This window comes from Magnolia sinica, chromosome 12, assembly GCF_029962835.1.
Source record: "Magnolia sinica isolate HGM2019 chromosome 12, MsV1, whole genome shotgun sequence".
Lineage (NCBI taxonomy): Eukaryota > Viridiplantae > Streptophyta > Magnoliopsida > Magnoliales > Magnoliaceae > Magnolia > Magnolia sinica.
In genome coordinates, this window is record NC_080584.1 from 83,444,745 (window position 1) to 83,467,116 (window position 22,372).

The 22,372-nt window shown below is 40.6% G+C and overlaps 1 protein-coding gene across 1 annotated transcript; it reads right to left on the reverse strand.

Moving 5' to 3' along the window:
- Positions 1–550: 550 nt before the first annotated feature.
- On the reverse strand, positions 551–1,028 carry LOC131220690 (uncharacterized). Its single transcript, XM_058215465.1, has one exon. The coding sequence runs from the start codon at positions 935–937 to the stop codon at positions 731–733; it is 207 nt and encodes a 68-aa protein (XP_058071448.1). The 5' UTR covers positions 938–1,028; the 3' UTR covers positions 551–730.
- Between the last annotated feature and the right edge of the window lie 21,344 nt (positions 1,029–22,372).

Below are 22,372 nucleotides of genomic sequence, written 5' to 3' on the forward strand. Positions count from 1 at the left end.
CCCACTGTAATGGTTATTTGACATTCAACCAGTTGATTAGATCATACAGACTTCGGGAAAAAAAAATATCATCTTGATCTAAAACTTTTGTGGCCCCCAAGAAGTTTTTAATGGTGAGCGTTCAATCAACATTGTGTGGTCCACTTGAGATTTTGATCAACCTCATTTTTGGTCTCATACCATAAAATGATCTGGAAGAATGAGTGGACGGCATGGATGAAACACATACATCATGGTGGGGCCCACAGAGCACCGACCACTAGCCAATGGCTAGTGGCAGGGTGAGTAGCCAAGACCACTCACTAAGTGGGCCAGTGTAGTAAGCAACTGGACGGCCCCACGCTTTCCTGACCGTCCATCTATCTACCCCATCTGTTTTCCTAGCAGTATGATCACCAACACGGAGGGCCCCACCTGATGAACGGCTTGGATTTGGCAACGAGTGTGCCACGGTGGCACTTCCACTCTCTTGTGTTCTTCTTCTTTCCATCGTTAAAATTATAAGATTTGTTTCAGAAATTACTCATATAGTCTCCATATTTTAGAAAAATTACAAAAACAAGCTTCATATATGCGATTTTTTTCTCAGGCTATAAAAATCTTTAAAAACTACACCGACACGATTCTCCCCCAAAGACACACGAAACCCGAAACTCTCAACCCCTACGAAATTTACAGTAAGAATATAAAAATAAAAAACCGATACGAAACGAAATGTAACGGATCTCCTTCATCTATAGGATTTGAGAACAGCACCGCAGAAAGTGCAGATGATGGCTCGCCAAGATCGCCAGTAGAACGGAACGTAACAGAACCGGGTCGCCGTCTTCATGTCGGCGACGCTCGCCCCGCCGCCGCACCTGGAGCAGATCCCGGCTGCCGGCTTGCTGCTCCTTACCATCCGCTTCTGGTCCACGAGAAAGCAGAAGAAAACCATCGCGTTTTGGTAGCGTATCGGGCACGAGTTTTCGGTTGTCGCGTTTCGTGTTTCGGTGTCAGTCGCTGGCTCGAGCGGGGGTTGGAGGGTAGATGGGGTTTATAAAGATGGGGTGGAGTTAAAGATCGAGCAGGTTTGAAGGAGATATGGGATTGGAGATTGGATGGATGCCACGTGGCAAGCAAAGGGCGTGGAGAGTAGCTCGATCTTTAATCACGCTGTTTTCGTCGGGGACCTGCTCTGGGGTTTCACGACCGCCGTGTGGTTTTATTGCGGACTTATACCACCCACCAACGCGGTTGGAAAAGGTCTGTGGGCCCCACCAAGATGTATTTATTTAAATCCACGCCGTCCATTCATTTTTTCAGCTAATTTTAGGGTATGAACCCAAAAATGAGGTAGTTTTAAATCTTGTGTGAACAACACTACAGGAAACAGTTAGAATTGAACGCCTACCGTTGAAATATTAAGGGGTGACACAGAAGTTTTGGATCAAGCTTATTTTTGTGTTTTTCCTTCATTCAGATTTATGTGACTTTATAAACAGGTTGGATGGAAAATAAATATTTTGGTGGGCCCCAGGAATTTTTAACTGGTAACCATTCAGTCCCTACTCTTTGATTTGGTGTGGTCCAATTGAGATTTGGTTCCATCTTATTCTTGGTCTCCTGGTATAGAATGAGCTGGAAAAATAAATGGACGGTGTGGATAAAAGAAATACATCATGGTGGGACTCATATAGCTTTTCCAACACTTAGATGGTGGGGTTTTCGTTTCGTTGTATTGCCACCAATGACGTACGGTTGGTCTACTAGATACGGTACAGTACAATTCAGAGTACTGATATACCGTAGAATCATCTCTTTAAACTACGCCTGTCAGGATGAACGATTGATCTGAGCTGTTCGTGTAGTCGAAACTATTGTACTGAACAAATGAATCGAATATACATCTTAGAAAAAAGTTTAACGGTTTAAATTCAATGCTATGATTGTCTAATGAGGGTGAGGTCTCAAATATGGTACACCCATGATATGGCAGACTCGATGGACGGTAGGGATATGCATATGGATCGGGGTCCTGTGCAACACCTGTTGTAAAGATGGCAGGCAACAGAGAGAGAGAGAGAGAGAGAGAGAGAGAGAGAGAGAGAGGCCATCATGATGCATGTGTGACATCCACTCCGTCCATCATTTGATCCACATCCCTAGTGGAAGGCACTGTAGGGCCGACCTTGATATATGAATTTTACATCTACACCATCCATCAGTTTTTCCAGCTCATTTTGGGGCATGAGCCAAAAAATGAAGCAGATCCAAAGCACAACTGGACCACACCACATCACCCACCGTTGAGAAGTGCCTATAATGATGTTTATTTTCCATTCAACCTATTGATAAGGACAAGCAGATCTAAAAGAAAGGACAAAAAAAATAATAATATCAACTTGATTTAAAACTTTTGTGGGCCTAAAGAAGCTTTTAATTGTGGACGTTCAATCACCACTATTTCTTATGGTGTGGTCCACCTGAGCTTTGAATCTATTTTATTTTTGGGCCCATTCCCTAAAATGAGCTTTCAAAACAGATGGACCAATTAGATATAAAATAAAATCATCATGGTGGGCCCCACAGAGCACCAGTGTAACCATCCGTACTCAGCCGCATATGTATTAATCTCAAACGTTCAAATAGTGGGCCCTGAGATGATTTTAAATGATCTGATTCCTTTGGAATGGTCTGATCAAACTTTAATGTGGAAACAGGGCGCCTTAAAACGGGCCAAGATTGTCATTCAGGGCTATCTGCGCTGTGCAGGAGTATACTGTTCATACTCATACAGCGTACCGTACGGCTTCTTCATTTACTTCGGACAGTATCGTGATCCGAAAAATACGCTTATTTATTAGGGCTGTTTGGATTAGCAGTCACAGCTGTAATGTGAAGGAAAAGTACAAACTTTTTTACGTGTCTTTTTAAGATAACAGCGGCATTTGATGGCGATGCCCAAAAATGGTTCATATATACCTCAGACTCATTAACTTTTGTACTGGTGCAAAATTTGTTTAGGGCTTGTTTGGTTTTTCAATTTAAATGGTAAATTATTGTAAATGGGTAATGATTATTTACTCTTCTAATATTACATTTGACTGCAATAATATTTTGCTATATCCTTGATTTCACGAAGAAATAATAGTAAAAATAATTGTTTTATAATATAAAAATGTAATGATTATAATTTACTTTGTAAGTATATTTGACTCCCGATTGACAAGTTATAATTCATGTTCAAACAAAACACTTGAAAATGATGATGATGGCTTATTTACTTTGCATTTCATAGGAATTTGGAAAACCAAACATGCCCTTAGGGGTCATTTGGCACCTTAGATTGGAGGGGATTTAAGGGGGTTTCAAATCCCGTGGTTGTTTGGCAGCATAAAGTAAATGGGGGTTTCAAATTCCCTGGTTGTTTAGTAGAAAGTAACTAGGGGTTTTAAATCCAGCGGGTTTCAAATCCCCTCTTTGAGGGGGTTTGCAATCCATAGTGAGAGCTTGGATTACACCTAAAATCATTTCACTAGTTGCAGGTGTAACATGTGTCATTATACACTATCATTCTATTGGCCACATGGCTCACTAATGATGATCAGCACCGTCCAAACATTGTCCATGTAAATCAACAATTAAAAATCGTTGGTTAATCACTCAGACATGATATTGTGCTTGCGGTCCATCTGAACTTGGAATTTCATCATTTTCAGGCAAAGCATATATTTCAGTGGGCTTATCACAACCATTGTGTCAAAAATTACATATCTCACTAATTAGATATATTAAAGTTGATTTAGTAATTAAATTCAAACCCCTATAAATATACCATGCATAGGTACTTTTGAATTAAAGTTGTTTCACACTCCAGGGTGCCAAACACACTAGGAGGATTGCAAATCTAGGGCATTTCAAATCCTGGGGGTTCCGAATTCAGGGGGTTCCAAATCCACGCTTCCAAATAAGGCCTTAATATATTTACATAGAGACATAATTCCCGAAGTCTAAGTCACATTCATACATATCATCCATGCAGTCAGTTATTAATAATTGAGTTAGGCATCCATACATTCTGATTCTTATTCAATTAAATAACAAGTAATCAATCCAACAATTAATAAAATCATGTTTAAGGCATTTTAATTAACCAAATAAAATTTTAATAATATCAAATGAAAAAACTGAAAATAATGATTATGGTTTGTCTAAAGCAATTAATTCTTCCTTTAATAGATAAGGCCATGTGCCCTGTGGGTCCTTCTTTAGCTCAATCACGTCCTCTTGTTTGTAAGCTAAGGGTTCAACCTCGGTTACATGTATACAAATTTTCATCAATAAAGGGTAAGCTTGCTAGGCTTAGTGAGAGTTCCCGACATAATTCATCGTTGCAAATTAAAATAGAGCAACAAACAACCATATAACAATATAAATGCAGAATGTAGACATCGTGCAAATGCATAAATGTGTAAATGCGTCAAGTGGAAAACCGTCCACTTGCTTGAGTTGGAAACCGTTAATCAGCATCTGCCCTTTGGCATACTTCTATCATTTGGTAGGCATAGAAAAGACCCACATATACTCATTGAGTACTCTTCCACTAGTATAGTGGGCATCCGGTAACAATTCTACCAGATATACCATCCAAGGAGACTCCTCAGGAATTCAACCACATATTATGCATGTAAGAAATGAATGCACAATTATAGCAACGAAGTGGTAAAATGCGGATTGTATAAATCACTCTAATTCTCATATTAGAATCAACACCAATTATGTGACCCAAAAACATTAGTACCACAAACTAATTCATGATTTACACAATATAGCAGATCAATCATGAGTTACATCAACACAACAATAAGATTATGAACCCAAGTATCGTTACATCTGTATTAACACAACAATCAAATTATGAATCCAATCAAATCAAGTAGAAAACATGACAACAACATCATAATAAGGATACAAACATATCAAACAACCAAACCACTTTAATTTTAATGGAGGGAAAACCTGTTGAGATCACTCACCTGATTTTGGAGAAAATGATTTCATAGAATGTGCATATTAGATCAAATTAGAACTCCCTAATAATCATAAAAATAAAATAAAGTACTAAATATACTAATCAACATGGTGGGGCCCACATTTGATTGACCAAATTTTCACAATGGGGTCCATAAGAAGGATCACTTGCTATCAACTTAAATTCCTTCGAACCCAACCCTTATTATGGGGTTTACATTCACCACTACTAATGTAAGGCCCACTTGTTCACATCAAAGTAGTTAACCACTTATGAGCAACCCCTAAATGGTCCAATATCACAGGTATTATAAGTTTACCAATCCAATTATCAAAATTCCGAAGTTAACAGATTTGTCCAGGTGACTGTCGATCAAATCGATTGGACTTTCGATTGATCGACTCCGACTGAGGGTCAATCGATCAAATCAACTACCTTTTGATCGAATCGATAAAATCAAGAATTTACGGCTTTTGTCTTTGAACTATTTTCGACACATTCGATCGAATCTAAGGAATTTCAAATTGATTAGTTTTGGATATATTTAATTGGATAATTGGATATCCATATATTTTAATGATTTATGATCCTCTTAAGCTTGATTAATGAATCTAAACCAATAATTGATTCTCTCTTGCTCAATTACAAGGGGTGACCGGTGATTAACTTGATCTAAATCATCCATAGATTATTTTATTAAAAACTACATAACTTTAATAAACAACCTTGTTTGATCAACACGTCCCACTAAATGGTCGAATCGATCATCAAACCCTGGACATCAGCATAGTCTGATACCCAGAATTTAATAAATGGTTTAGATCATATCGGATCTACCATGTGGTGCTCTGATATAATAAATCTTTACATGATTCATTGTTTAAGATTATATCAGATCGATGTGGCCTATTTAATGGTCTTATCTATATGAAATTTAGGGTTCTAATAGATTTAGATATTAGGAATATATTGATCAGTGTAGATCTAATTAGACATCTCAAATTTAACTAGTACAATTCTCTACGCCAAGTCGCTAAACACTTGCACAAAGAATTATACCTTTCCAATTTCAAACCCACACACGTTAATACCTAGTTTGTCTAATTAATCATAATTGTTTAGTATAATAACCCGATGGAAATATTATACATTACCCACAATTAAGAGGAAGAAATAATTATATCTCAATCGATCCATACGACCCATCATATGATTAGATGGTCCCGATCCTTGAGATATAACCATATTTTTTTATCAAAAAATTGATAGACCACATGAATTGATTTATCCATGTCCAATTTATAAGAGAACTTCCTACGCCAAGTGCCGAGGACCTTTGTGTAGGAAATTCAATTTCTCCACGATAATTTGTAGACTCCACACCTTATGTTAATAAGTTGATTGAGTTTTAACAGATGGATGGACAACTGAACCCCAATCCTAAACCCCAACCCTAAATGCTTAAACCCAAGGAACCCCAATCCTAAACCCTAAACTCAGCCCATTAAACCCAGTCAACCCAGTTAGCATAATCATGAACTCTAAAGCCTTGAGTCAACTCGATGAGTCAACTCTCTCGGTCAACTCATTGAGCCAACTCACCCGGTCGGCCTACCTAACCCCACAACCTAGTTAACTCTCCTAATTAAGCCCAAAACCAAGCTCAATCGGAGAATTGGTCAAAACCTCAAAGCAACAATCCTTACAATAGAGCCTCCACATACTTAGAGAATGCTATCGGCTAAAGTAGGGAATCCAAGTGGAGACCAACGATAGTTAGGTTACCACCGACCATGTGGCATTTTTCCTCTTTGGGGCAGCATCCCTCAAGCATGTGAAACTCATGGTTTTTGAACTTCAAGTGTACAATTGAATGCATTTACTCCGATACCTATCTCCTCACTCAAAACTACCATTTTACCACAGCATCCAACCGATGAGACGATGCTATGTAGCAATCTCCAATCATAACCCTTCAGATACTTTTTGCTCCTAGAATCATCAGGAATTACCAGAAAATTGGGTTGAGAGACTATAAATAGCCTCATTCCCTTCTCATTTTAAGCACTTAGGGTTATCAAGAAGAAATCCAAGAAACATCCCTTCACCAAGAGGAGAGAGAGAGAGAGAGAGAGAGAGAGAGAGTCTAACCCTAATCTAACATAGCCTAACCAGAGTCCAAGCTTCCTGAACTACCTAAGTTCAAATCTGAGTCATTCAATCTAGCCTTGCGACACTACCGTTTATCTAGCCGTTTAAGCTTCTATCAGTTTCATCAAATCATCGCATTAACATCGTGCAATATTTATTCCATTCTTAACCCCCTACTCCTCATATACATTAGCATCATAGTGCATTTTCATCATCAGAAACCTTAGCCAGCTGGCCGACTAATATAATTGCGACAGATCCACTAGAAACATTAGCCAGTTGGCTATTATTTTATCATAAACATCCATATAGCATCATAAGCATCCCATACATATACCTTGCACTTGATCGTTTCGAACGTATACTCTGCAATTTGTCTATATAGTCGAAACCTGCCCATCATAAATTCAAATCAATCAATCACTAGTATCATTGCATCGCATTACATTTTCTAAATGTAATAACTATGGTTATTTTTCAGGAATGTAACATCATGTCCAACTAGAATAGTGTCCTGAGGTGTCCACGTAGGATTTACCGTAGGACCATTCGCTAAACCGCTCGTGTGTTAGGTACCGGCAACAAATTAACCTAGATTAGCCCATTAAGGTGGACCAGTCTGGTTGGGTCCAAGTTAAGTGCGGGCTGTCAAGCCAGATAACTTGTTTACAGTTGACAACAGCTTGTGCGGGTCGTGCAGCGGCCTAGGAAGGTCAAAAAAATGTATAAATTGGGAAAACCACAGACCTCACTGGGATTATGGTCCATCGTGGACCACTGAGTTAGTAGATGCCTAAAAATTAATTATCCACGCCGTCCCAATGGCATTTGCCAAGCGCAACTCACCCCAGCTTTGACCCAAAGGCTAGAACTTAAATCTGACACTTTTAAATGAAACTGAGATATTAGGATTTGCAGCCGTTTCGAACGTATACTCTGCAATTTGTCTATATAGTCAAAACCTGCCCATCATAAATTCGAATCAATCAATCACTAGTATCATTGCATTACATTACATTTTCTAAACGTAATAACTACGGTTATTCTTCAGGAATGTAATATCATGTCTAACCAGAATAGTGTCCTGAGGCGTCCACGTAGGATTTGCCGCATGACCATTTGCTAAACCGCTCGTGTGTGGAGTACAACCAACAAATTAACCTAGATTAGCCCATTAAGGTAGACCAGTCTGGTTGGGTCTGAGTCAATTGCGGGCCGTCAAGCCAGATAACCTATTTGTACTTGACAACAGCTTGTGCGGTCCGTGTAGTGGCCTAGGAAGGTCAGAAAAATGTATAAATTGGGGAAACCGCAGACCTCACTGGGCTTGTGGTCCATCATGGCCACTGACTTAGTAGATGTCTAAAAATTAATTATACACGCTGTCCCAGCGGCACTTGCCAAGCCCAACTCACCCCAGCTTTGACCCAAAGGCTAGAACTTAAATCTGGTACTTTTAAATGAAACTGAGATATTAGGATTTATAGCCGTCGGATCTCTTTTACATTTATGGTGAGGGCTTAAAGTATTTTTCTATGCCCGTCCACAAAATCTGGAATCTGATCGTGTGACGGTGACCATTGATCGCAAATCAGCCTCGTACGGTAAAACCCCACATCTGTTTACCTTCAAATTTTGTACGACCCTTCATCGGGCCATGAAGCACCTCTCCTATAAATTTCATAGACAGGGGGCCATCAGAACCGCCCCAACAGCTAGAATGGCCCTCACAGGATCATTTATAGATCGAAATCGTACGATAAAACCCCACATCCGTTCACTCCCAAAATTTGCACAACCCCATATCGGGTCATGAGACACCTACACACCTAATTTGGTGGCTAGAGGGGTGACAGAACTACACTAAAGCCAAAAAGTGGCCCCCACAGGGCCATTGAGGAAAATTGTTGAAACTTAAGGCCAATGGGCCCAAACCTAGAAAATAAAGCCCTAAGGCTCTTTCTCTCGTACTCCCACCACAAATCCAACAACAAAAGAGAGAGAGGAGAGCCTTAAGAGGGAAGAGAGAGAGAAATTTGTGAGAGAAGAAGGGAGAGAGGTGGATCATCGTTCAAGTTGAGGCCCAAGGGAATCTGAGTCTTGCAACTCCTCCCCTCTCCCTTAAGGAAATCCTTCACCTATAACCGAAAAAATCCTCTCCGCCGATTGGGTAGGTAAATCTCTCATTCTTTTGGAAAACCCTTATATTGAGAAGGGATTTGTATGAAATTCTAACATGTAAATGCTTTGCCTCAGGATTCCAGCCAATCGACCCCAAATTCGACACTCCTAAGTCGTTTATCAAGATTTCAAAGATCCGTAGGTGCAGACTATTACTCTTAGGTGGTCTAGCACCAATTTTAGTATGAATTGAATGATTATGAATGTGTGGGTGATGTATTTGGATAATCTAGAGAAAATCTAGGGAAGACCTCACCTTTGACCCTCTCAATCAATATGGAATGGTTATGGAATGTTTGTTGTTTCTCACATGATTGGGTATGAATTTAATGATTGTATGTTCATGTCTTGTTCGATTCTTGTACGATGTTTCCTTATAACATGTATGATGCATTAACCCTTGTGCATTTTGTAATATGAGATATATGAAATTCTTGGCTTCCTCACTAACCCACACAACACACATGCACATTTATTTAGTAATATTGTTAGTAGTTTACATTTATAGTAAATTCTGAATTTATATGTTTAATGCATGATTTCACGACATCACTTGTATAAGATGATATTTCCTAACTTGTTGAAGTGCTATTGAATACCATCAAATCCCTACGTTGGTCCGGAAACTGAGGTGAGAGAAGGTGGTCCCGTTGGTAGGACTATCCCAAGGCTGGATCAACGGATTTTGGCGGATGCGAATAGGCGACAGTAGTTGGACTACATGGGTCACTTGTACTCGATGTCGTCCGTCATGTACTCGCTTAAACTCGTACGGTTTGGTCCACTTAATAACCAACTATGTTTGTTAACCCTGTCTACTCATGCCTGTATGGAACCTGGAACACCCTTCAACCATTGAAGCCCATTGATAACCATTTGAAACCGATCTACTAACTCGAAAGCCGGGCATGGTGGAATGAGACATTGTGTCCTAGCTGTCGGCCTACGCTGAGGTGACAAGCCTCCCCGTAGTGACCGCGAGTGATCCCTCTCCTCAACACTCCTCATGTGCTCAAAGTCGAGGATGGGGAACCCAATGGGATCAAGGATCCCGGGGTCCTGGCCTCGCACGTTGATGGGCTTTGGCCTCGCAACCAGTTGAGGGCATTGATCAGGGGGTGTACTAGTTTTTCTAATCTACTGGATGAATGGAATTAATTAAGAATTTGATTAACACTCTCATGATCGCATCGCACTAGTAGGGTTGATAACTCGACAGTTGAGGTCGCAATGAGGGAGTGTTGGTCATACGTGATCGTTAGACGGAGTCGCTCGCGAGAGTGTTATTGCAAGGTCATACATATGCATTAACAAGACTAGTTAGAGATCTGTAAATGTATGTCTTTCATTAAATTCATAATATAATTGATATTTGTTGTAACTTAAGATCAATAGCACCCACTGAGTTGATCACTCACTCCCACTCTGGGATGGTGTTTTAAAACACCAACCAGACTCTTCAGTAGCTATAGGTGGTGCTGAGTTTGAGGAGTCGAGCGACGCTGGCATTGACGAGGAGGATGAGATGTCCTACTTTTAGCTGGTGGGCGGCTCGCCATAGTTTTGGCAGCCTATTTTGGATCGTTGAGTGGTGGACTCAGCGCAACATTCTTTTGGACTTATCATTTTTTTGTATTTTTTTCGGGCAATGCCTTGTGCGACCCATTCATATTTTTGGACATATATAGATATATTTTACGACTTCTATTACAATAGACTAGTTGTGTTTGTGATTCATGTTTCAAGTAATTCCATACTGCTCATTAATCAGGATTAAACACAGAATAATAAAATTGGTTATAAGTGATACCCGGGAACTCGGGAGTCGAGCGTATGCACGAACCCTAATTTTCAGGGCGTTACAAGTTGGTATCAGAGCAATGGTTTGGAATTAATTGAGGCATAGACCATGAACTCACTAACGCGTCCGCTGACTTGAGAGGAAACACAATAGCAATACTGAAATGATAGGAAATGCAACAGAGACTTAGAATGCTAGGAACTATCCCAGGCCCTGAACCGACAATTTTGAACGGAAGGTAAGACTTCTAAGGGGTTAGGATTAAGAAGCGAAGGAGAGTAGTGATGTTAGGAAATAGATCCGAGAGACTTACAGTACCGTGGTCCGATGGTAAGAACGAACCAGAATTGAATTATTAGACAGTCGAAACCATCGTCCAAGTCCAAAATGAGCCAATACCGGGCTGAACTTGATAGTTCCGACCCATTCAGGGACAAAGGATTAGGAGTGAACGAAAATATACCGAAAATAGTGAAATGTAGATAAAATGGGTTTTGACCACTAACTAGGGAGAATATCGTAAAACAATTAGGCTCATTGCGTAGAGCAGCTTCTCCTACCCCAAAATCATATATGGCACGCCCCGGGGAGCCTTACCGGCGCCCATGAAACCTCAGATGAAATGGACCCCGCTCGGAGTATAGAGGGTCAACGGGACCCTGCCCGCACGACCTTGCCCGATCGCCCAACCCTGCCTGCGCTACCCCGCCTGACCGCCTGACCCCGCCCAACCTTCTAGCAGCTCGGCGGGACCTCGCCCGATCGGCGTGGCCCCCGCCCAAGATCGAAATTGGGTGGTCCCCTCTTCTTGCTTTGCAAACACGTGTGGGGCCCACTCTCCTTGCTACTTTGGACTATTTATAGTCCATTAAACCCATTTCCACTACTCTCATTGCACTCCACCCCTTCTAAAACCCTTAGAAAGTCTCTCCCTTCCCCATTCTCTAACCTAAATCTCAAATCTACCATCTTCTTCTTCACATTACCCATCTCCCTAACCCATCTCATTCCATCTTTCTCCAAAACCCTTCTTGACACCTCATTTTCTAATCCTCCTTCATTTCCCATTTCTTCACACCCATTCTCAAAGTCTTTCCTTCAACTAACCCACCTCTTCTTCCTCATCTCCAATCTAAACCCATCCATCAACATTCACATCCAAAACATCCACATCCAACCCATTTTCCCAAAAACCATCCTTAACAACTTTTCTCAAATACATTTTCAAACCCATTTCCAAATTTCTTTTTCCAAACCCATCCCTAGACCCATTCTCAAGCCATTCTCAAAACCCTTCCTAGGATCTTTCCTCCAAGGATCCACTTAAATTTCCCACTCACCATCCATCCTAGCCGAGGGATATGGCATTCTTGGCAACCGTTGCCTCTTTCTTCTCCCTTCCGGTGATCCTTTCCCTTATGGGGAAGAAAAGACCAACTCCTTTCATTGAAAATACCATTGAAAACGTTCTAAGCTCCTTTCATTTTCAATTATAATCCCGTATTACAAAGGCTTATATAGACTTTCGCACAAAATTAGAAACAAAAATTCGCATTTATACATTCCGCTCGGTCACACTTTTGATTGACCAAGACATCAACAGAGTCTCTCGGTCAATTGAAACAGATCTCAGTTGACTGGGAACATCACAATGCACTTCAGTCAACCCGAGAATTCCTTGGTCGACCGAATAACATTGCACTAGATTAAATGTACTCTATTAACAATCTTTATCGTGTCTTTAATCATCCAGCTCCATTATTCTAAGTTGCTATCACCATCTCTACTCTTCTTCATAGTAGTATCATCATCGTCACTTCTCTTGTACACTTCATCTTTATCCCTTATTTGACTAGCCTAAAAAAATCAAGTAAAACCCGAACTTCTCTGTAAGAACCACCTTCGTAAGCATGCTAACTATTTTTTTACTAGGGTGAATCTTCTTAAGAGTAACACTACATTCCTCTATCATCTGCTAGATAAAATGATGACGAACATCAATGTGTTTAGTTCAAAAATAGTACACCAAGTTCTTCATCAAATTACTACTATTAGTCATTATTATTATTATTATTATTATTATTATGACTCATCTTTTTCATATAAATTTGAGCTATCTGATTAAACTATGAAGTAGGTTAGGTGGTGACCCAACATTACCAAGTACTTGGTATTGGGTGTTGTGAGGCCCACCATATTGTATGTGTTTTATATCCACATAGCCCATCCATTTTGCTAGGTCATTTTAAAGTATGGGCCAAATAATGAACTAGATCCAAAGTTTAAGTGGACCATACCATAGCAAGCAGTGGGGATAATTGCATCCGTATGATACATAATTACCATGTAATCCATGTGATTTGAAATCATCATGTGTTGCCAGCCTATAATTGGAATCATTGGAATTCATGCGAATGCGTTTGGCTGCCTGTATTTAGAATGCAATGGTAAATAGGTATAGAGATGACTGAGACTTATGAATTAATGGTAATTTGAATCCATGTGAAATAAAATCATATGATTTTTCATCTATTTCAAAAAATGATCTTTGTATTTGCTGAGAATTGAATTCCAATTCACATCAATATACATTCTCCCAATTTCATGGATTGCATGGATCGCTCTGTTGAACCCCTCAAATGAGTGGCCTTTCATTGAATCACGAAATATTAGAGAAACCTATTATTATAATCATTCTTTCGTGACATATCTGATAGTGGGATCCACAAAATGAACAGTTTAATTTGAGTTGCACATATGTGACTTACAATAATTTCTGAATGCATGCATATGACCCATCACATTCATTCAAGAGCATCTCCCTCTCTCTCATACACGCTTGCCATTTAATTCCATGGTCCATACAAACCACATCTAAGGGTTTTAAGACTTGTATGAGTCCGAACCAACTCGTCCGAGTCGACTCAGTTTCCGTAAGCAGATCAAGTTCTACACCACAAGTCACACTAACGATTCACCCACCACGAGTCAGGAATCAACTCAACACCCCCAACTAAGCTAAGTCGGGACTCAACTCAACCCCACAACTAGGCCGAGTCAGGACTCGACTCAACCCTAGATGACTCGGTCCGACAAGTCTTTTCACCCTTTAATCAAATCTATTACTTACATTCCTAGCATACCTACACAATATATTTACACTAAAACATTGAAATCATAAATTGCACCGGTCCACTTCACATAGGAACAACCTCTCTTACAAGCAGTTGTCATGTCAGGCTCAGATCACATGGTCCATGGGCCATGTCCATGTGGACCCCACAAAAGAAAAGGGATGAATGCTGCTGTCCTCTTGAATCTGGCATTGACAATAATATCTTTTTGATCTCACATGTGCCTTGGCCACCTCATTAATTGCACCTATTTCAATTCTCATATTCCTATGGTGAGTGTACAACCATTATTCCTTCCTTCCAAAGTAAGGAAATGTGATGCCAGTAATCTACATTGAAAAATATCTATCTACGGACCGCTCCAACAATTTCTATCCATTATATATTTTTCATAGAAATTGTGCGAATTATATATAAAAATATCCAATGGTATTCTGACATGAATTTATACAAGTAAGCTGTCCATGGGCTGGGCTGGTCTATTGGGCTTTTGGGCTTAGCCCACTTTAGGTAGGCTTGAGGTGGAATATTAATACCGAGAGCTAGGGTTAGGCCTAAAATTTAAGCTTGTGTAATATATAGACCGGACTCGGGCTTCTTTAAGAACCCATCAGCTTAGATAGAGCCTCGTCTACGGAGGTTCATTAAATGTGAGGCCAGTAACCTACATTGAAAAATATCTATGGACCGCTCCGGCAATTTCTATCCATTATATATTTTTCATAGAAATTGTGCGACTTATATATAATAATACCTAATGGTATTCTGACATGAATTTATACAAGTGAGCTGTCCATGGGTTGGGCTGGTCTATTGGGCTTTTGGGCTTAGCCCACTTTAGGTAAGCATGAGGTGGAATATTAATACCAAGAGCTAGGGTTAAGCCTAAAATTTAAGCTTGTTTAATATATAGACTGGACTCGGGCTTCTTTAAGAACCCGTCAGCTTGGATATAGCCTCGTCTATAGAGGTTCATTAAATGTGAGGCCAGTAACCTACATTGAAAAATATTTATCTATGGACCGCTCCGGCAAATTCTATCCATTATATATTTTTCATAGAAATTGTGGGGCTTATATATAAAAATACCTAATGGTATTCTGACATGAATTTATACAAGTGAGTTGTCCATGGTCTGGGCTGGTCCATTGGGCTTTGGTGCTTAGCCCACTTTATGTAGGCTTGAGGTGGAATATTAATACCAAGAGCTAGGGTTAAGCCTAAAATTTAAGCTTGTTTAATATATAGACTAGACTCGGGCTTCTTTAAGAGCCTGTCAGCTCGGATAGAGCCTCGTTTTCCCATCCTATTCAGGATTTCATGGATGTTTTTGTCATATATCATGAACGATGGGTCATATTTAATGAATAATCGAGATGTTACACAAAAGTGCGTGGCTGAGCCTGGGCTCGAGCCATGCACTATCATCAAGGATTAGTTTGAGCTTGTTTAGTTCGGGTTGTCATGGTCTCGGGCCTATGTTTTACTTTATAGGCCGGGCTGGACAAACATTGACCTGGTCAATCCCAGCCTGCTGACATCCCTAACCTTATCAGGCAATAGAGATTTTTGTAAGTCATGTGAATTTTTCTAAAGGTAAAAATATATTGATCCTTGTATGCACTTATTCTTTTAAATAGAAGAAAAGAAAAATATTTGGATGCATTGATAAATAAGGAGATGGTAGTAGGTCTATCTGTGTGGGCCCCACCGTGATGTGTGTCGAACATCAACACCGTGCATTTGATGGGTCCCGTTTATTTTATGAGATATCCCAAAAATCAGCCGTACACATGGAATTCAGGTGTGTCGTACCATCTAAAATCATGTGAAGACATGCTTAAAACTTATAAAAGTACTTGGTGGGGCCCACCTTAGTTTTGAATGCGGCTTTGGTCTAACCCCTCATCCAAGTGGGACACACACAATGGATGGTTTAGATTTGTGAACCACATCTCGATGGGCCCAATAAATGATTATGAATGTTTTAGTGGGAGGGTAACCCCTCTCAACTGTTGTATGTGGTGTAGCCCATCTAAGCCATAGATTGACTTGATTTTTAAGCCTGTGGCTCACCATGGAATGGTGCATCTGACTTACGGGGTTGATGTTCGACACACATTATGGTGGGGCCCACACAGCTCAACCTCATGGGAAGTTCCCATTAGGTTGACCTCATAGTACCATTTCCCGTTTAAGTAAATAAAAATGCATACGTTTTGTTTATTGGCAGGACACAATATTTTTATTTATTTTTTATACATAATAAGTATCCATTTATTGTCTCAATAACAAATGATACATTGTATGGGTTGAAGCATTTCATTTCAGCTGATATTTTTAAATAATGCCCAAAAAATCAATTACCAAGATTAGAAGACCCCAACCATCCATGATATTTGGCATTTTTTTATTTTTCTACTAATGTTTAATGTGAATGTTCTTTATTTTTTTAATTATTATTATTATTATTATTATTTAAATTTTCCCTTTCAACCATCTATTTTCAATCTTTGGATTGTCTTGTTTGGGATTTCTTTTGGGGCATAGTCCGTTTGTGGTGGGGCCCATCTAGTCCTATTGTTGAAATGTGTGATCTCACTAGGTTGTATGCCATGATCATTTTATTTAGAAACCTATGAAATATCAAAATATCAATGCCATTTTCAAAAGACAATGTATTTAGATTAAATCATGAAACTTGCATGTTTGATGAGTGAAACTATTATTTCATGAAAATAATAAAACATGGCTCTTTGGAGAAGATGAGATTAACTTCTACATTAGTGTTAAACCTAGGCTTACAAAGATACATGATTATTAAGAAGGAAAAAAGACTAAACTATCCCTACATGATGAAAGTCCGCTTGGATGGGTGGACCTAGGTTTTGATAGTCTATACGATATTGGGACTTTCGCAAAAAGTCAAAAATGGATGATGAATGCTCAGAGGCCCACCTAACCAATACAAGAGTAGAGATGATCTTATCACCCCTTCTATCATTAAAATGGCATCAGATTACGATTAATGGCTTAGTTTGTCCATTGGGTTGGCCGAATTGACAAACTGTACTTTCCTCCCTCTTCTCTATGAGAACTCACAAATTTAGGCTACTTGAGATGTATTGAATAAGGACTGCTTTCCTTTTTACAAGAGAAGGGTTGAGATAATTTCAATAATGTAGGGGCTATCGCATGTCATACAATTTCTCCCTCTTCTCAATAATATTTAGAAAATGAATTTTAATTTCAAATTTCAAATTTAATTTCTAACCTCAAAGAGAATAGAAAAGAGAGGAATAAGAGGAAACACATGTGGCCTCATGGACCCATATTCATCATCTCTCACTCAATTACGTTGTGGGATGGGTAAATTATAAAATATCCATCTGGCTTATTTCATAATGAAAAAATAATAATAATTTATGATTGAAGGAATTAGAAGTGTGAGACCAAGTGGATTATTATTATTTTCTCACAAGTGTTTTGAGTACTAAGTGACCGCCTAACTAGCATTCAACAACCGAAGTTTTGCAATCAAACCATCAACATGCACATTTTGACAAATACAATTCCTACTCTAATTTTAAAAGGTTGAACTTTTTACTAATACGAGAGGAGATTGATTTGGATTAGAACTAAAGCCATAATACATGATCACCCAACTCTACAATCCTGTTGTAACAAGCCCTAATTCAACTACAATTTCTTATGACCAAAATATAGATTTAGCCACCCTATAAGGCATTAATATCCTATGGTATGATCTTAACTAAAATTTCAAAGGGACTTGACTACCAAGCGTCAATCCTCTAACTCCGAAAGGAACAATGCCCATATAATGTAGCAACATATAGTGAGATCTTTTGCACCAACATTCGGGATTCGATTGGTTCATTTTTCGTAGGAAAGATATTTTGCCATGATCTTGAAAACTCTTAGCAATTTGAGGTTTGATACTTGCATTGTCCTTCCTTGATCTGTAGTGAGGTTGGATAGTTTCTTGCTGGAGTTGAAGAACATCTGAAATACTTTTAAGCAAGACAAATGGAGTTGTTTGTATGCTTTGGGCATGTCTCAAAACTCATCCATTAGAGCAAGTTTGAGAAATTCTTTCTTCTTCATATTGAGTATCTTTCTAATGCACGCAATTGAGTCTCGGATATTTGCTTCTGGGTTCTCCTTCAAGCATAGCAGTATAATATTCATCTTCCCATTTGCTTTTTCCTTCTGAAAGTGAGATTGGACATGAGAATTTCATAATGATTGATAGAAACACAAGTAAGTTGAAATTTTAAGTAATCTAATTGTCACGCCCCAAACTCGGAAACCGGGCTCACAAAATTCCCGATCGCCGAATCCGGCGCTGACAGCCTCCGTAGAACCCCATTCTCGACTCCCAACGCCCATTCGCCAGGTTCCGATCCTGGGATGCTACAAGGAGGATTTTGTACATCAGTTTGATTCGTAATAAGCATAACCAAAGGCATAACCCACAAACAACAACCAAAAACTCCATCACATTTCCACTATAATCAAAAACTTTACAAGTACAATGAGCATAAGGGAAATACAATGAAGATGAACAAAACTCCAAAAATGATCTGCCACGCGCCTAAGCCTCAGCGGTGCTGCGATCCAACGTCACCTGCACGCAACAGTCGTGCATAAGCTTATAGAAAGCTTAGAGGGTGGTGAAAGTGTATGCTCAAGGTGGTAATGTAGCTATGCAGTATCAGAGTAATGCGGAACATGCTGATGAATGCTAAGAATCCCACAAGCCATACCAAGGCCATGCGGTGCAAAGAATGATATCGGCCATACCAAGGCCATGCAACACGAAATGCAAGTCAAGCATACAAATCCTCATCTAAGTCCACATGTCAATACGGCTCAAATCTGGAATATCACCGGGGTCTAGTACACTCCAAGCCAGATTGCAGCCCCATCGCGCTCAATAAGGTGAGTGGAAAAGACCTCACTATCCGCCTGCCAATATCGGGCTCGGCTCGTCAATAGCGGACCCATTCCTCGAGCTGGTCGAACTCAGTCTAGCTTCCCTACTCTCGGGCGGGTAAGGCCGCACCCCCTTCCAACCGACCACGACACAGTGGAAAGCGCAACCGTCTGGTAATCGGCACTCAGCGCTCATGCATCCACTCGGTCTAGACGTTGGAGCAACCTCCTGGTACCATAAGGGTTTAGGGACTTTCACCCAGGGATATCTATCGCACCCCATGTAGAACAGTATTTTCGGTATCTAATCTTGCCAACCACGATACGTCTGTGGAGGCTACGGCCCTGATGTCGCTAGGGCATACAGTAACCATATCACATAATGCGAATGCATGAATCACACTATCCAGTCATGCAGCAATCCTGCGCGTATCGTGCGCTCATGTAGGGCAGCACCCCTTGTACGGGAGCCCCTAAACCATTTGCCCGAAGGCATATGCTATGATCAGGCATTTCTCTCATATCAAGCATACGTATGATGCATATGATTATGAATCATGGAATTAAACATGTTATATGGGATGGATGATAATCATAACAAGGATGGGCCTAAACGGCCTACACATCAGACGTACGAGCCTAACAATGGCCCTAGGGAGAGTCATAATGCGGACATTTAACCACACTATACTTGCAATGTGGACGTCAAACCACCATTGCTCCCAAGGCACGACTGTCATAAATATCATTATATGATTCATGTTGGGACTGCACATTGCAATGAACCTTAGGTATATCTCATTGGGCCTTCAATACATCAAATGGGCCGTATCATATGGGCCTATATTCATTAAGTGGGCCACATCAATGGGCCCCACCAATGGGCCTTATGTACATTGCAATGGGCTATAACCCGTGGGCCTTAGAATGCATCCAATGGGCCTACTCACATGGGCCTTATGTATATCAAATGGGCCTCGCCAATCGGGCCCCCATATGTACATCAAATGGGCCTAAACCCATAGGCCCCAAAACATTTTTTTTAATGGGCCATAACCCATGGGCCCCTAATACATCAATGGGCCTCGACCCATGGGCTTCACATGCATATCAAAGTGGGCCTCAATCACAGGCCACAAGCAAACCGAGGTGGGCCTCCCACCAATATTATATTAAATATGATATAATATATAATATATATATACACAATATATATACATAATACATATGATATTATATATAATATAATATTATATTATATATATATGTATATATATATATATACACACACGCACACACCACACACGCGCACACACACATGCACGCACCCACCCACACATGCACCCACACACATCACAGTGGGCTCCACCGTCCGGCTGGACGGTGGCTTTAAAACACACACACCACTGTGGGCTCCATGTGGGGCCCGCCATAATGTTTATGTTCCATCCAACCCGTTGGTAAGGCCACGTGGGCCTGGATGAAGGGTGAAAATAAATTTCACCCTGATCCAAAACTTTTGTGGGCCCAAAAAGGTTTTCAAAGGTAGAGGCTCAATCCCACTGTTTCCCACGGTGTGGGCCACCTGAGTCTTGGATCAGTCTGATTTTTGGAGTGGGCCCATCTCAGGGGGTGGCCCACCCTATGAACGGATTAGATGGGAGAGAAACATTAAGGTGGGGCCCACGGCTGCAGCCGTGGGTGACTGTGCGTCCGCCCGGACGCTGGCATGCGCTGGCAGCGCTGCTGCGCCTGACACAGCAGCAGCAGCTGCTAAGACCTTATTATTATTTTTTTTCTTTATTTCAGTTTTCCTGCGGTTTTCGCGGGTGGGGTCCACTCCATCCAATGGGCCTTCATGGACCCAGACAAGCAAAACAAGCCCAATATTGGACATATTTCGCCGTATAGACAGTCAGGGAAGGTTTCAATGGTGAAAACCATCATTTGATATGGTGTGGCCCGCCAGAACCTCGGATTGACTTTATTTTTCGGTTCAACGCATGAAAGGGGGTTGACAAGGGAATGGACGGCGTGGATTGAATACATGCATCAAGGTGGGGCCTACATGAATGGACCACCCCACTTGGAGACAAGCTAACATATATATATATATTTCATCCAGTGACGTCCAGCGTCCCTGGACGTTGCACACGCATGGAAGCCTTGCTCAAGTGGGCCACCTCATGGTGAGTGGTGTGTGTACAACACCTAAAAGGTGAGCCCCACTTCTAGATATTTTGGATAGAAATACATACTTCATAGTGGGGTCCATTCAAGTGGGCCACACAACCTCATTATCACAAAAAGAAAAAAATAAATAAATAAAATAAAAGGAAGAGAGATAGAGAGTGAGACCGTGTGATGGAGGGACCCCGGCACTATGGGCCCTCCCTTGCACTAAATCATACATCAAGTGGGTCCCGTTACATGTGGGCCCATGGAATTGAAATCCAACGGTGGAGATCCCTTCTCCACTAAAATAAACGGTCTAGATGACCCTAAGCATGCAAGGAAATAAACATCATGATGGGGTCCATGGAGAATGGCCCCATCATGGAATGATCATGATGATCCAAGTGGGCCATCGGCCACATTTTAGGGTCCACAGTGAGATCCAAACCATTGATCGGTTGGCCTCACTTGGCCCATCTTAAAAATATCAAAATCTACCCTATCAAAACACCCACCACTTGATCTTCTTGCTCCCTTGGCTTCCTTAGCTCCTTGTGCTTCTCTTTGATGGAGGAAGATGGGAAATGGATGGTTGAGATGAGAGATGAAGGGGTGGGAAAGGTGGGCCTCACAAATGAAATTTTCTCACCATGGGAGGACCATACGTATGAATTTTGCTATGGGAGAGTATGGAATGAGAGAGAGACTTGTAAGGGAGAGAGAGAGAGAGAGAGATGGAGTGATGGAGTGATGGGGGATGGTTTGGGTTGAAAAATTGCAAAAAGGGGTATGGTTGATGTTGAAAATGGGAAAAAGAGGAGTGGTGAGGTGGAAAGAGGGTAGACTTTTGAAAAAGGTGGAGATGGGTTGTTGTACTTAAGGTATGGGATGCTTTAATGGTTGATTGATGGGACTAATTATAGAGATTCCCTCGAAATCCGCAACGCGCGGTGTTTCTTC

Coding starts and splice junctions, on each gene's coding strand:
- LOC131220690 (XM_058215465.1), bottom strand. CDS start 937: ATGGTTTTCTTCTGCTTTCTCGTGGACCAGAAGCGGATGGTAAGGAGC.